The sequence below is a fragment of the Alternaria triticimaculans genome, assembly GCF_023758025.1.
Source record: "Alternaria triticimaculans strain BMP 0046 chromosome Unknown scaffold_4, whole genome shotgun sequence".
Lineage (NCBI taxonomy): Eukaryota > Fungi > Ascomycota > Dothideomycetes > Pleosporales > Pleosporaceae > Alternaria > Alternaria triticimaculans.
In genome coordinates this window covers 1,656,016-1,671,705 of record NW_026055961.1, presented here as the reverse complement: position 1 = coordinate 1,671,705, position 15,690 = coordinate 1,656,016, and the positions used below count along the sequence as shown (strand labels likewise).

At 53.1% G+C, this 15,690-nt stretch overlaps 7 protein-coding genes across 7 annotated transcripts; 4 read left to right on the top strand and 3 right to left on the bottom strand.

The window, feature by feature from the left end:
* Positions 1-380: 380 nt before the first annotated feature.
* Positions 381-1,916, bottom strand: J4E78_004133 (uncharacterized protein; the record flags this gene model as incomplete). The annotated part of the gene is made up of 1 exon (XM_049364763.1): positions 381-1,916. The coding sequence occupies one exon, from the start codon at positions 1,914-1,916 to the stop codon at positions 381-383; it is 1,536 nt and encodes a 511-aa protein (XP_049223841.1).
* Positions 1,917-2,206: 290 nt separating this feature from the next.
* Positions 2,207-3,785, top strand: J4E78_004132 (uncharacterized protein; the record flags this gene model as incomplete). The annotated part of the gene is made up of 3 exons (XM_049364762.1): positions 2,207-2,773; positions 2,823-3,564; positions 3,613-3,785. 3 exons carry the CDS (start codon positions 2,207-2,209, stop codon positions 3,783-3,785), a joined length of 1,482 nt encoding a protein of 493 aa, XP_049223840.1.
* Positions 3,786-3,816: 31 nt separating this feature from the next.
* On the top strand, positions 3,817-8,589 carry J4E78_004131 (uncharacterized protein; the record flags this gene model as incomplete). Its single annotated transcript, XM_049364761.1, has 12 exons — positions 3,817-3,844; positions 3,895-3,986; positions 4,037-4,076; positions 4,132-4,339; positions 4,393-4,542; positions 4,594-4,684; positions 4,731-4,820; positions 4,868-5,383; positions 6,262-6,281; positions 6,511-7,424; positions 7,469-8,451; positions 8,503-8,589. 12 exons carry the CDS (start codon positions 3,817-3,819, stop codon positions 8,587-8,589), a joined length of 3,219 nt encoding a protein of 1,072 aa, XP_049223839.1.
* Positions 8,590-9,135: 546 nt separating this feature from the next.
* Positions 9,136-9,718, bottom strand: J4E78_004130 (uncharacterized protein; the record flags this gene model as incomplete). The annotated part of the gene is made up of 2 exons (XM_049364760.1): positions 9,136-9,489; positions 9,551-9,718. The coding sequence occupies 2 exons, from the start codon at positions 9,716-9,718 to the stop codon at positions 9,136-9,138; spliced, it is 522 nt and encodes a 173-aa protein (XP_049223838.1).
* Positions 9,719-10,181: 463 nt separating this feature from the next.
* J4E78_004129 (uncharacterized protein) lies at positions 10,182-10,563 on the top strand (the record flags this gene model as incomplete). The annotated part of the gene is made up of 3 exons (XM_049364759.1): positions 10,182-10,184; positions 10,291-10,429; positions 10,502-10,563. 3 exons carry the CDS (start codon positions 10,182-10,184, stop codon positions 10,561-10,563), a joined length of 204 nt encoding a protein of 67 aa, XP_049223837.1.
* A 340-nt stretch (positions 10,564-10,903) lies between these two features.
* J4E78_004128 (uncharacterized protein) lies at positions 10,904-14,514 on the bottom strand (the record flags this gene model as incomplete). The annotated part of the gene is made up of 4 exons (XM_049364758.1): positions 10,904-13,089; positions 13,141-13,369; positions 13,424-14,123; positions 14,483-14,514. 4 exons carry the CDS (start codon positions 14,512-14,514, stop codon positions 10,904-10,906), a joined length of 3,147 nt encoding a protein of 1,048 aa, XP_049223836.1.
* Positions 14,515-14,558: 44 nt separating this feature from the next.
* J4E78_004127 (uncharacterized protein) lies at positions 14,559-15,594 on the top strand (the record flags this gene model as incomplete). The annotated part of the gene is made up of 2 exons (XM_049364757.1): positions 14,559-15,143; positions 15,196-15,594. 2 exons carry the CDS (start codon positions 14,559-14,561, stop codon positions 15,592-15,594), a joined length of 984 nt encoding a protein of 327 aa, XP_049223835.1.
* Positions 15,595-15,690: the final 96 nt, after the last annotated feature.

Sequence of the window (15,690 nt, the reverse complement as noted above, 5' to 3'; positions counted from 1 at the left end):
GTCTGCCGGTGGTGCTTTCTGGCAGTGACGTCACAGCTGCCCGCACTTACGCGTTCGTCAGGCCACTGCCACCAGCCACCACCGCCGCAATCGGCCACATTATTTTGCGGGGGTGCCGAGAGCCGGGCGATCCTGGCGGTTTACCGCACGACTCTACCTTAGCCTCCGTTCAAGCCTCACTTGCAGCTTCTAGCATGCTTCAAATGTGTGCAGATTCCTATTTCCAAGGCTTCTAGACGTCCAAGCTTACGCTTAGTCCCTAGCCAACGCACTTCAAGTCGTCAGTGTAACCACGGCAGACCACCAAGGAGATACAAGTGGCATACTCGCACCAAGGGTATCATTTTAACTTCTACTATGCTACTGTGACCACGTCTCGATCAATTGCTCCATATCCGCACTTGCTTGTCGGCGCCACCACTTCCTACCCTTTCACCATCCGGACTCCAATCCAGCGCAAATACCTGGTCCTTGTGCCCTGGCAGGTCCTCCTTTAGTTTACCAGTCCTCATGTCCCACACCTTCAGAGTCGTGTCTTTGCTGCAACTCGCCAACAGTCTGCTATCGGCGGAGAAGCAGGTCATGTATACCGGCCCAACGTGCGCTCTCAATGTGTTGAGGAACTTTCCATCTCGTGCCGACCACAGTTTGACGTGGTTGTCCCATGCTGCAGACGCCAGGAGGGCACCGTCTGGGGAGAAAGTGACCTGGTTGATCTGCTTTTGATGGCCTGTCATTCTGGTGACTGGCTTCGTACTGGTCAAAGGCGTCCATAGGATGATGGTGCAATCTTCCGAAGCAGTCGCTAAGCGTTCTACTACTTCGCCGTTGATGGTAGCGGCCTTCTCAAAGCGCGCTTTGGCTTTTGCGAGCTTCTCCTCCGGGCTAGACGGTACCTTCCGCGTGTGGTCGTGATACGAGGTGCGCAGGACAAAGTCGGTAGAAAGTGCGAGATGGTTGACCCAATGCGCATGGCCAGATAGCGTGTTCACGAGTGTACCTGTCGCCGCGTCCCAGACCTTTATGGACTTGTCATGAGAGGCGGTATATATCCGTCCAGTACCACCCCACTTCACGCACGTCACATTGCTCTTGTGACCGGACAAGGCGTAGTCGATTCTGCCGCCAACCGCATCCCAGACTCTTACTGTACCGTCCTTTGATGACGACGCAACTCGAGGCCGGCCAGGCTCTTGCAGATGGTAGGGCTCCCAAGAGAGTGACGTGATGAAACTGGTGTGACCTTTGAGAGCACTCCCAATCTGTTTCCCAGTGCTCGGGTCCCATATCCGCACTTCGTTGTCGTAGCCACCGGAAGCAAGTAGAGAGCCATCAGGTGAGTAGCTGACTGCAAGGACCCATCTTGAGTGCCCCTTCATAGTATGCACTGGTGTTCCTGTGTCGCAGTCCCATATCCTCACTGTCTTGTCTCCGCTACCACTTGCCATCCTGCTGGAGCTGACTGGCGAAAAGTTTACCGACAGAATGTTGTCTCCGTGACCCGAAACCGCGGCTGAGCAACGCGAGACTGCCTTGACGCGGAAGACTGCCTGCGGCGCATACTGGAGCACAATCTCGTTTTCTGCCGACGCTTTGCCAGGCTTGACCAAGGCATTGTATAGGTCGTCCTTGTCGGCAAGCGCTTCGGTTGCGCCGTCTGGGAAGAAGCGGTACGGTATCTGATCGTCGGCTTGGTCTTTGAGGTTGTTGAGCAAGAGTTCGAGGTTCTTGGTGGATGCTTGAGATAACGGTACAGTGAGTACTGGGATACTCCCACTTTCGCCAGTGGCTTGGTCGACGAAGCGCACCCGTACAGTGCCATCAGGTATAGTAGTGTCGATGTCTTGTTGCTCGCGCGCAAATTCGGCTTGCGCGCGCTTCTGGCGCTTTGAAGGCGGCGGATACTGGGTCGCCATAGTTCAGATATCCTGCAGTACAATTTTCGAGTTAGTTACCAGCGTGGCAGAGCTGTTTCTTACTTGCGAAGGCCCCGCTGCTACCGTAAGAAGGGAAAATAATTTCTGGGTGTTATCGATAACAGACGCGCTAGCAGCCTGGAAATAGTGGGGCGGCGCGCTAAGCTGTTCCCTCGACGCGTCTTCTTCCTTCCATCTCGTCATTCGCTCACGAGCCTCCAACCCGCTCCAGAGCTGGAGTTGGTGACATCCCCAATTGCTCAACAGCTAATCCCGCAGCGCTAACCATCATGTTCCAACGATCCAGGCCTTCAACCTCGCAGAGCAACTCCGGATCTACATCGTATGGGTACTACGGATACGGTGACTACAACACGACTACTACGTCCCGACCAGGCACTCGCAGGAACACAGGCAGACCCTCAACTGCGCGACCGAGGACTGGGGCCTCTACTATCGCTAGGGTCGAGGCTCAGAACGTTGTCTGTGCCATTGCCGAGTCTCGTGGTATCTCACCAACTGTTGGCTTGGCTTTCGTGAATCTCGACACTGCAGAAGCAGTACTCTGTCAAATCTGCGATAGTCAAACCTTCGTTCGAACAGTTCACAAACTAAAGGTCTACGGTCCATCCGAGATTCTGATCGTGTCTACTGCGGCGAGCCCTAGATCAAAGCTCTTCTCGATCGTTGAAGAAAACCTCGAAGACATTGGAAGTAAGCTGACCCTGCTTGATCGCCGCTATTGGGCTGAGTCGACCGGATACGAGTACATTCAGTCCTTAGCGTTCAGAGAGGACATCGAAGCAATCAAGATTTCCGTCACTGGCAACTACTATGCGGTGTGCTGCATCGCAGCAGTGAGTCCTTTGTTTGACTTTTGAGTGCTGTTCATAACCCAATTCACAGGCACTCAAGTACATTGATCTGGGCTTAGGTATGGTCTTCTCCGCTCACTCTCTTCGCATGAGATACGAGCCATCTGAAGGATCGATGATGATCGATGTGTCTACCATTTACTCGCTTGAACTGGTGCAGAATCTCCGCGATCCGAAGTCAAGAGATTGCCTGTTTGGTCTTCTCAACGAGACATTGACGCCCATGGGAGCGCGCCTTCTTCGGAGTAATGTCTTACAGCCACTCACGGAGCCAGAGGTACTCAACACACGGTATGCTGCAGTCGACGATATGACCAAAAAGGAAGAGCTGTTCTTCGCAACCCGGGCAGCGCTGAAGAACTTCCTCGATGCCGACCGCATACTGACTGCGCTGATTGTCACTCCAAGCAAGACCACTCTGCAGACAACGGAACAATCCATTAATCACGTTATTATGCTCAAGCAATTCGTCAATTCCGTAAGCCCGGTCTTCGAAGCCCTAACTGGAAGTGCATCTGTCATGTTGAACAACATCCGCGAGATATGTGCCCCAGGGAACGTCGCACCTGTCCAGGAACTTATCGACCGTGTCATCAACGAAGACACCACATATGCAAGGCAGCCTTTGGAACTCAGGAACCAGCGCACTTACGCCGTGAAATCTGGGGTGAATGGGCTGCTTGATGTCGCGCGTACGACTTACAAAGAGGCTACTGAAGATGCGTACCAGCATTCGACAGAGCTCAGTCGTGAGATACAGATCTTCGTTTTCAGTAAGTCCGCTCACTAACTTCGTGAAGAGGAGTACGATATTCGGCTAGACCTCAAATATGATACGGCACGCCAGTTCTACATGAAGATCGCAACAACCGAGCTGGAAGGCAAAGCACTACCGCCGATATTCACCAACGTCATTCGCCGCAAGAACAACATCGAATGCCAGACTTTAGAATTAATGAAGCGTAATCAGAAGGCATGTGGCTACATGCAGTGATTCAGGCTTTGCTGACCACCATCAGATCGCCATGTCGCACCAAGAAGTCATCCTCATGAGTATGGTCAAACTTGAAATAACAATGCGCCTGCTCACTAACTATCACCAGGCGATGAAGCGGTCGAAGCTCTCATCGATGAGGTCCGCAGTCATGTGTCTATCATGTTCAAGATCTGTGAAGCAGTCGCGATGCTAGACATGGTGACTATGCTTCGACTGTCTGTCATGTTGATGAGGCTGACCGAGAGTAGATTGCGGCCTTCGCTCATCTGGTCACAGTGAATAACTACAGTGGGTAGCATCCGTTCTATGGCGCTCAACGTAAGCCATGCTGACATCTCCACAGCTCAGCCCCAGCTCACCGATACGCTTGCAATCGAGGCCGGAAGACACCCAATCAAGGAGAAGATCATGAAGAGCAAATTTGTCCCCAACGATGTCTATGCTACACAACAGACGCGGTTCCAGATCATCACTGGTTGCAACATGAGTGGCAAGAGCACTTATATCCGATCCGTGGCTTTGATGACAATCATGGCTCAGATCGGCTGCTAGTGCGTTTGATTGGATTACAAACTCTGAGTCTCTGTGTACTAACTGCTTGCAGCGTTCCTGCTAACTATGCCTCATTTCCTATTCTGCATCAGCTGTTCGCTAGACTGGGCATGGATGACAACATTGAAACTAATGTTTCTACCTTTGCCGCGGAAATGAAAGAGATTGCGTTCATCCTACGCAATGTTGATCGACGTAGCTTGTAGGATATCGATCCATGAGTGGGTACCATATCATTGCTGACAGAAAGTAGAGTCCTAATCGATGAGCTAGGTCGAGGCACCAGTACTAGAGATGGTCTAGCCATTGCGTTAGCTATCGCGGAAGCCTTCGTTTCGAGTCGCGTATGTGAATATACCCCATTGCTGCCGCCTTCTAACGTATCACAAGGCTCTTGTTTGGTTTGCAACCCACTTCAAAGATCTTGCGACTATCATGAGTGACCGCGCTGGAGTTCAGAACCTACACCTGGCAGTTGAGGTGAGGGCGTTTCCATTCTTCCCACATCAAACCACTCACATTCTTAGATGGAAGACGCGCACAGCATGACGATGCTCTACAAGACCGCCCAGGGAGTCGTCCAAGAGATCCACTATGGCCTAACGCTTGCGCGTGTGGTGCCTTTCCCACCCGGGGTTGTGGAGCATGCTACCTTGGTTGCACAACAGGTCGAGCGTCATATGCTGCGAAAGAAAAAAGCATCCGAAACTGTGCTCAAGGAGAAGCGACGCAAGCTCGTCCTCAATCTCAAGGAGCATCTCGTTCAAGCACACACTGGTGTGTTAGAGGGGGAGGTTCTCACTGCATGGCTCAAGGAATTACAAAAGGAGTTTGTGAATCGTATGGCTGCTCTAGAAGCTGAATCTACAAACGCGGGTCAAGAGAGTGATGACGAAGAGATGATAGACAGGAGCGAGCTGAGTGAAGAAGAGCGACCTAGCACGTCCGCCAGTCCGTCGGTCATATCAATTGACTCGCATACTAGCTCCACGGATTCTGATTCTACCATTCGGGCAATGTCAGAAGCATCTACTCTGAGAGCAGTCTCCAGTAACGAGCGCTAGCAGTAACGACCATATGTTCCTATGGCTGCTAGTAGCATGGGGAAGGGCTGATATACGTGTAGGCAAGAGATTGCCGTATAAAGGCCTTCAAAGCCTAGTATGATCAAAATCAGACCTCAACAGGATAGTGATTGCTGATATACATCTGTACATAACCAGAGTTACTCGTGAAAAGACCCCAAGTTCAAGCGCGAAGCCCACAAGACTAGCATCAGGGTCACAAAAGTTGATCCGGTGTCGATCTTGCCGAACTTGTGTCTGGCCCACTTAGCGCGTGAAGCATCGGATTCCAGGGTCATGATTGGAGGCGCTGCAAAGTGCGGGGGTCCTTATCGCTCCTTCTCCGACTAAATCCCTACTTCGGACGGAACAGCTCCAGGGCTGCTGTCGGACCTTGCAACCTTATATAAGCGATCGTATACAGACCCTCATCGCGGCAACCGTCCTGTCGCTCGTTAGAGCGCGCTAGGTGAACGCATGCAGTGCAACCAACCCAGCACCTTAGTACCCGGCACCCCGGTGCACTGCTGCTCGTCGCCCAAAGGCTACCCCAGCCTGCCGAGTCGGCCCCGTATGGCATAGTCTTAGCGTGGCGTTCACCAGCCGCGCGAGCATCAGCTTCAGTCATCATTCGCACTATCTTTGCTTTCCCTGTCAATCTAAAGCGCCATGCCTCGACCAAAGAAACCCGGGGTAGAACCTAAAAGAAGATCGCGAAATGGCTGCTGGTATTATCCTAGATCAATGGAGTCTGTTCATTCTTACTCACCAAACACAGGCCGTGTAAAGCTCGAAAGGTCAAATGGTAAAGCAGTTCAATCGTGGTCTCATCAGACAGTACTAATAGCATCTCGCAGTGGAGAAGAAAAGCCAAGCTGTACCAACTGCGAGCGCCAAGGGGAAACATGCGACTACAGCATAAGACTCAACTGGGGAGGCCGTTCAAAGAAAGATAAGGCAAGTACGGCCTCTGATGCTTCGAGTGCAGCGTCTGGCAGTCCGTACCAGTCCTCCTTCCCATTTGAAGAGAACGTTTTCTCGTCTGCCCCCGAACACCCCGTGCAATCACAACATGCACGATCAACATCAAGAACATCCCCACCTAGATCTACGCATCCCATTGATCCAGCTTTGATGCAAAAGCCGCATGATGCCATCCGTACTGAAGCGTCGGGTGCGGACATCTACCTTCAAAACCAAACGTTCACGTCCGTTCCCTACAACCATACACAGTATCAGAGTACTGTTGGCGCTCGGTCGCATGTCACGTATGATTCCGGTGCTCCCAACTCCCGTAACGCTGGGTTCACATATGCCAATCCTACGATGCCGCCGCCACTGCCGGGTTCAATGGATTCGATGGCCAAACGTCAGCAGTATGGCTTCTCTACGGACTCGAACACACCAACATTCCCAGACACAAATTCGCCAAACACACTCTCACCAACGCCATACAGTCCATACTCGGCTATGCCACTAACACCGATGTCAATTGGCTCTGAAGGAAACATTATGCAAACGTCATCAACACCGCAAAATTCAGCACAATCACCGCCGGATCTCCGTCGTGTGTCTGTCCAGTCTCTCATAAACGATCTCCCAAGAAAGAGATCACGGCCGGCCGGTGACGAGGTCGGACGTGGCCGACAATATCCAATTGCCGATTCTGCTTTCACCACCTACGGATACGACTTGGGTCTCCCTGATATCGATACTCCGAGGAATGACGACTTCTCTGCTATTGCCATCTTCAGCCCACAAAGCAACACCATGGGGTTTAATGATGATACACCGTATGGTAGCGCTGACCCCCACGGCAAAGACATGGCCTTCGAAAGCGGGGGTTATTATGCAAAACCAGTTCCGATCAGGATTTCGAAGTCTTTAGAACCACTGCCGTCACTGCTCGTAGAGAACCAGATGAATCTCTTGTACTTCCATCACTTCATCAATCACACAGCGCGGGTTCTTGTCAACCATGACTGCGAGCGGAATCCGTTTCGTGAGATTTTACCAGAGAGTAGGTAAACGTTAATCTGCATGGATCATTGTTAACAGTGGCAGTGGCTGTACAAGACGAGAACATAATGAACCTTCTTCTCGCATATAGCGCGGCACACCGAGCACGCATGCTCAATCACCCCGAGCCCTCAAATCGCATCGCCGTCTGGGTGCAAGACGTGTTCCCCAAGTTACGTGAAGCGCTCAACGATGACCCCAACACTGTATCCGACAGTACTTTAGCAGCAGTGATAATGATGGCGAGTTTGGAGGTTATATCTTCTGGAACATTCGAGGTCCCCGTATCCTGGCAAAGCCATCTGACCATGGCACGCCAGATGATCATCCAGCGTGGCGGACCAAAGGGCATGGGGCGGCATGATCGTGTCGCCTATTTCCTTTCGCGCTGGTTCGCATACCTCGACGTCCTCGGCTCGCTGAGTGGGAACAAGAACGACACACCTCTTGGCTCTTTCTACTGGTCTAGCGAAAACGCTTCCGCGGACGAAGATTTTGAGATTGATTGTCTAATGGGCTTTACAACAAGATGTGTAGGATCTTTGGCTCGCGTTTCTGAACTAGCGAAGCGCTGTGAACCGCAGCGCATCGACGAAGAAGGCAATGTGAGGGAGGGCTGGACTCCTAGCCCCGAGATTGTAGAGGAAGCCGTTGAGCTTCGTCACGCACTGGAAGAAGGCTTACTGGGCCGCAACATCAGGAAAGGATGCAACCACCGCTCGAGTACTTCCTCTGAGTCTGAAGGTGCATGGGATGCAACCGAGATCTACGCGACCAACGAATTATTCCACTGGGCGGGTCTAATCCACTTGTATCGTCGCGTTTTCGGAAAACCCGCCATGGACCACGAAGTTCAGCAAGCCGTGCGAGAGATTGTGGGCCTACTGTACAAGATCCGGAGAGGAAGCACAGCAGAGGCATGTTTGATCTTTCCCATGTTTGCTGCTGGCTGCGATGCGCAAGATGACGGACAGAGGGAGAAGATCATCGAGCGACTGAGGAGTGTGGAGGGCTTCGGACTAAACCATGTAAGCTTCTGTTATCAGAAAGTAAAGACTGACTTGCTTACTCCGTATTAGGTGCCCAAGATCAGTACGCTCATGAAGAGCGTCTGGGATACCGGTAAACCGTGGGAGTCGCTCGTCTCTGGCGAGTTCTTCGGTTGAGTATGCCTTTGTGAAGAGATATTGCAGTGCCAAGGTCCACGAATCGATGCGATGACTATGACGAGTCACCACAGAGTGCTAGTGATGCTGCATTCATGTCAATCTTATAAAAGAACCCGACAGCATGGCCATTTGGTGGATCGATGGAAATGACTTCTGGGCAATGAGGCTTGCACTGCCCATGTAGAGTCAGCGCAAAGATGGCGTCCGTCGACTACACGCCCTCGACGCCGAGCATGAGAGATGCGATAGACTGGCCAATCTAAGGATCTGAAAGACGAGAGTTTGATGGATTTGAGACTTGAAAGAAAGTTGGCGCGAATATCAGACTGATGCGATATTACGGCGAAGATAGCGTAGCACATAGTCATGAGCAGAGAGGCAGATCGACCAGCGACAACCAATTGAATGTAGGAATGCAGTATTTCTGAGGGGTATCATCCATCCATCTGATATACATATCGTCATATTATACAAATGCCTTCCATGAAGCCTCGAACCCTCTGACCCACCACACCAGCATCCATGAACCAACATCCTCAACCCTCACCAAGGCCACCAACCCCCCCTGGCCACCCTGCCCACAGCCCTCGTCCCCTTCCCCACCTCATCAGCCCCCTCCCTAACCTCCTCCACAACCGCATCGACCGCCTGTCCAAACTCCTCCCTCTCCCTCTCCATCGCCTCCGTAGCCTGCCCCCACTTCTGCTGCGCCATCCACCGCTGTTTCTCAATCGCCTGCCGCAGCTCCTCCTGCAAATCGCGTATCTCGGCTTTTGTGTCGTGTGTCTCTTCGATGGCTTCGAGTTTGTACCACAGGTAGTAGGTGAGTTGGTATGTGAAGAGGGCGCCGAGGAAGCATTTTAGGAGGGGCGAGCCGAAGGTGCCGTAGTATGCGCCCTGTGGGGGATTTTGTTAGTAAAGAGGATAGAGGGAGGGTGGTTGTTGGGGTATGACGTACTACCCGCGATGGCTCTTTTGGCGGCGGTGCTGAGTTTGGGTTTGGCGGCGAGCTGGGGGGATGCGGTGCTGGTGCTTCGGCTGCGTATGTTCTTCGGGATTTCTGGCCTATGCGCTTGGGTATCGCGCTTCTACTCCATATCGACCGTGTTGCTCTGATGTGGTTCATGGTGTCGTAAAGCTGCCAACTTTTGTCCCGCTTCTGAGCTCGTTCGGTCGCCGCTGCGTGGTCGCCAGGTATTGCGGGAGGGGAGGTGTCGAAGAACGAAAAGTATAACGTTGGGTTGTTTGCGAATATGCGACACAGATTATTGCGCCGACGGTGGTAGAGCTCTCCACGTGCAAAGAAGCGCAGATACGACAAAAGTGCCTCCAGACAGAAAACGGTATAAACCTCCGTCCACTATCTCCGCGTATTCAGCTAATGCCGGTACCCTAGCGCCGCCGCACAGACCCACGCGATGCACTTTCCAAAGGGAACACGTTCACCATACAACTTGAACCCTCATTTCCGCTTCTCTTCTCCCCTCTTACCAGACACTAGACGCTCGCTTCCTTTTTCCCGAAACCCTTCCTGGACCGCGCGATTTACAGCCATCTACCTCGTTCCACGTACACAAACACACATCATAATGGTACGACACCACCCCCTTCGCGGCGCAATGGAGCGGCTTTCCCTCCCTTTGTCGCATACACACAACAGACGGAATACGTAGCTAACCATGGTCACCAATCCTACAGGCGCAAACACCACAACAGCGCCAGGCAAACATGCGTTTCGCCAAGGCGCAGGAGAAGAAGATGGGCAAGCCCGAGTCAACGGAGCCCGTGGTCAAGAAGAGGGCGCCTCAGAAGAGCCCCATTAGCAGGTTCTGGATCAGTACGTTCTTTTCGCCCCGTGGTCTACTTTCTTAGATCTTGTGACGACATGTACTGACTAGTATTCCCACAGTTGTTCTTGCTTTCATACTAGTCGGCGGTCTGCTCTTCGAGGTCCTTAAGCTCTTCTTTTAGAAAGCTGGGGTCATGCGACGCGATGCGATCGGTTACCGGACGAATACGACTTGGACCTCTACTTCGATTTCGATTCTACAAACACGGGGGGACTACACAAAGCACACATATATGCTGGGAGAGCGGATAAAAGGGAGAAGTTGGAAACAGCTTGGAGGAGCAACTTGGCTTTGAGGCCACTTTCTTGCGTCAACTACATAGGGCATACGGCGTTATAGAGGCATCGTTGCGGCATCAAGGGGACTTGGTATAGCCGATTTTGTGGTAGCAAATTACCATTGAGCATTTGATATCACATTTGTCCAAGACTCAGACACCCATCTGCAGCGTGCCTAGGCTACTACTCCTCCGGTGCATCGGCACCCTCATCCATGACCACAGTCCGCCTCTTCTTTTTCTTCTTCTTGACTTTGCCTTCTTCCTCGCCCTCAGCTGCGCCTTCAGCTGCGTTCTCATCTTGGCCCTCAGGTTTGACCTTCTTCTTTTTCTTCTTCTTGATAGGCGCTGCTTTTTCCTCTTCACCAACTTCCGCTTCCGGTGGAGGCGTTTCGGCTGGCTCATCTCCTTCCACAGCAACCTTTCTGACCTTTCTCTTCTTTTTCTTGACGGCGACTTCTTCTTTGACGTGTAATCTCTCGCTCGCTCGCTGCATCTCAAGCCGTAGTCGCTCGACTTCCTGGAGCGCCTTCTTCATCTCCGCGTCTTCCTGGGCCTTCCTTTCGACTTCGAGTTGAGTGAGCTTGCGATTCGATATGCCTTCGTCATCCAAGCTCAACGACCCAAGACCGGAGCTGTCCACCTGCAACAGTGATTTTTTCGTCTTCCCTGGACGTGGTTGCACGATGTCATCTCTCGAAGCGTCTGGTGCAGCAGGTCCAAGTGTCTCATCGCCCATGATGTCGACTTTGCGCACAGGCTTGCGCGGACTCCGCGATCGCGGTAGATGTTCAGACGATGACCCTTTGCTGTCGAGATTGAGCTCCATGATTGGAATTGAATCGATATCGAGTTCGTTGTTCTCCCTGTTGCCATCTCGCACTATCCTACTCAGTGGTGTGACTGCGCCGCTGCCCTTATCCGCTTCGGGGTCGATGTAGAACGGATCATCTTTGTAGCGTTCTTTTCTTTCAGCTTTCCGACGCGCAATGATATCAGCGTCCAGATATTCATCCTCCGCTGCGTTTTGGTATGATGTAGGTTCTTTATGCGGGGCATCCAGGCGATCTGCAGCCGGTGCAGCAACAGCAGGAGGCTCTGAGTATGCCGCTGCAGGCTCCGAATAAGCCGCATATACATCATCCTCCTCTGTCTCAAAGCCTTCTGCATCAGCTGTGTAGAGCAAATGCTGTAGGTTGGGGTTGATTGGTGTATCCAGATCCAGATCTTCAGGCAAAGGAACCTTGCGTTGAGCACCAGGAGCGACCGGGTTCAGCTCAGCACCAGAAAAGAGGGCAGGTATAGCTTGGGTAAGGAGTAGAGGTGGATCGGTGAATGCGTCCTGGTCAGCGCTAGCAGCAGTGCCTGATGCAGCTTCTGCCGCGAGACGCATGAGTTCAAGGTACTCAACTGCCCGTTCCTGGACTTCCAGACTAGGGTGTGTGGAGAGCGGCTCCAGAAAGTGGATGATACGAGCCATGAGAAGAGACATTAGCGTCTTGCGCTCCGGAGTCCATGAGACTTGATCGTTTCCAGCCATGCTAGAGAAGACCTTCGGTATCGCTTGGAGATACACAGCGAGCGTTCTCGATGATAATTGGAGAGAAGATGGGTGTAGTAGGGAGGTCATGACTGGCTCTGGGCGGGTGAGGTAGTTGGCGTACTCTCCAGCCATCCAGCCAGCGTATTCCAGTACACCTTGGCCGCCGTTTCCGGATGCTGGGAACATTTGGTCTCTCCGATCAACGAGCACGAGCGACTGTGCGGCATCTATAGCTTCCGATCGAACGCTCTTCACCCGAATGGCAACGTTCTGTAATTCGTGTCCGATGCCACCACCGATGTCGTCTGAATGTTCTATTTCTTCCTCCTCTTCCATAACCGAGGTTGCTTTTGTTGCCGGTGATACCCTGACTAGCTGAGTAAGTACATCAATGTACCATTCGAAGTCGGCAATGTTGCTGTAAGTATCGCGTGAGCACATCTCCAGGATCCTCCGAATGACGCTTATCCTGTAGTCGTCTGGCAGCGGCGGCGGCTGGTCGGATTTCTGTTCGTGCTGAGGCAGATTCTCTTCTGCGTCGGAGTCGTCGTCGCCATAAGGTGATATGCCAGTCAGCCTACCTCGGTCATTGTTGGGATCGCTCGCCGCTGAGGCAATTGGTGCATTTCGTAGCTGTCGCATCAGCCGTCCAACAATCGCTGTGAGATTGTCTGCATTAACCATGCCAACGACCAGATCCAAAGCACGCATTCGTATTGAGATATCGGGGTCGTCGATGCATTCGAGGATGACGTCTTGCTGCTGAGAAACCAAGTATGGATGTGAGGTGACGATCTTCTCGAACGCGAGTAGTGCGACATATTTTACTGCAGACTGATGAGAAGCCAAACGTTGAACAACAGTGTATATTAGCTTACAGTTTGCATCTCCCTCTATGATCATCATGCCACGTAGTTTGCCAACACATAGCTTTGCTACCTCCTCACCTTCCGCAGTACCTTCTACGGCTTCTAGGATACCACCCTGGATGATACCACTGATACATTCGTAAAGTAACGACATGGCAGACGTCTCCCGTATAATCTTGGTCAACGGAGGTAGCAGTTTCTTGATGAGTCGGGGTTCTAATGGGGTTAATGTTGCAAACTAAGGCAGGTCAGTTCAAGTTCTGGTTTTATATCCTCTGAGCTCAGTGCTTACAAGTTTGATGAGTTTAATGGCCATCCAGTTGTTGCCTCCTTCTACTAAGAGATCAAATAGTCTCGGTGCAAGCGGTAGGAAATCCTGTGGTCTCCTCCATCCCAGCTCGCACACGACGTTGACGATTGCCGCTGTGACGCTCGCATCCTCATTGTCATCTAACAAGCGCTCCTTGATCTTAGGCCATGCGGGTCGCAGTGTCTCTGGATACACAAGAGCCAACCGGTATAGCGTTACGACGGTCTTCTTCCGGACCATTGCGTGCGAATGCGTCAGCCGCGGTATTAGGTCGGAGAGGACCGAGTTGGCCATGCTCGGGTTTATGACGTGTGGTATCGCGCCTAGCGGGAGGGCGATGTACTGGGGACTCGAGCTCATGATGTCCTTCTTGAGCTGGTTCTCGGCGAGCACGAGGACTTCGGTATCCCGTCGAAAGCTCTGTACCGCGGCCAGGTAACCCGTGCGCTTCTGCTTGAACTTGGAGCTTGACATGACCTCGAGGACGTTGAAGCTGGCCCAAGACATGTCGTGGCCGAACATCTCGAGGTACGTGAGCTTCATGAGGGCCGTGGCCTTGAGGTCCATGTCGTTGGTGCGTATTTCCTTGCGACATTCTTTTATGCTCTCGGCGATGTACTCGCGCTCGCTGCCTTTGTGGTTTCGGAGGCCCCGAATGAGGTCGAAGAGAGATTTCTCGAACCTAGGGGGTTGTTAGTCACGACACTTGTATTGGAGATTTGGTGAGCATTGCATTTTGGCGTGGCTCAGGCAGCGTCACGCGGTCGTGTGTCGAGGTGTGCAAGCGCGCGAGGAGGGGTAGGTGTGCAGCGTGAGGGTGAAGGTGGTGAGCGACTAGGCATCATCATTGGGAGGCGGTCGTCGTGGCGGGCATGTTTGGCGACATGAAAGCGGGCTCTAGTCGGTCGTCTGCAGGGAAAGCGACTGCTTGTCGGGTCGAGGCTGTTGACGTGCACCTGGAGTCGAGAGGCTCCACTACCGAACGCCCGCTAGTTTCGCCGGCGGAAGCTTGGGACAGGCATCCCCATCAGCTTACCTAACTCGACATGCTTCTCCAGACACTCTGTCGCCATTGACACGCACTCGACACCCCAAGTCGACGCCCGCAGCCGCCAGCATGACACAAGCCAACCTCCTCTCTCCACCCGCGCAAATACCACCGCCCACCGCCCTCGCCCTGTCCCAAAAAGCCCCCCTCGTCCTCTCCACAACACCAACGTCGACGCTCCCGTGGCCCCTCTCGCTGCTCTTCTCCCGCGAGACACCCGAAACATGGACCATCCACGAGAACCTCTTCCTGTCGACACTCCGCACCGGCGACGAGAATGCCGCCCTGTCAATTCTGCAGCGCCTCGAGGCCCGATTCGGCGACCACAACGAGCGCATCATCACATTGCGCGGCATCTACAACGAAGCAACGGCCCGGTCAGACGCCGAGCTGGAGAAAGTGTTCGAGGCTTATGAGAAGATACTCCGCGACGACCCCACCAACATGAGCATCCGGAAGCGGAGGGTTGCCGTGCTCAAGGCGCTGGGCAGGACCGCCGATGCCATCACCGCCGTGGCCGTGCTCCTGAAGAACAGCCCCACCGACTCCGAGGCATGGGCGGAGGCAAGCGAGCTGTATGCGAGCCAGGCAGCGTGGGGACAGGCGATATACTGCGCAGAGGAGGTTCTGCTCATCACGCCGAATGCATGGAGTGTGAGTACCACAGTGCCCCGACGATGCCATACGTGTACTAACCCGCCCTCAGGCTCACGCACACATTGCGACGCTACACTACCTCTCCACAGCCTCCAACAACCCACCCAGCCTCAGCTCCCTCGCCCTCTCACTAAAGCACTTCTGCCGCTCCGTCGAGCTCAACGACGCCTACCTCCGCGGCTACTACGGCCTCAAGCTCCTCACCACAAAGCTCAATGCCATACTCTCCGACTCCGACTCAGCAGCCAAGCGCAACACACAAGAAGACGACGACGTCCCCGTCCCCAACGCCCAAACCGTCAAGAAGCTCGAGGAAATCGCTACAAACAAGCTCGCAGAAATCATAAGGCAATACAAGTCAGGAAACAAGGCCTGGCAAGGCTACGACGAGGCCGAGATCATCGCGGCGCGGGAGCTGTTAGACAGAGACGGCAAGACGGAGCGGTGAGGGACTGCATCCGCAGCAAGTGACTGAAATGGTCATGAAACGGGGCGTTTTGGGCGTCTTTGGTGTAGACACGTGGAATACGTTCCTGGACAAAGT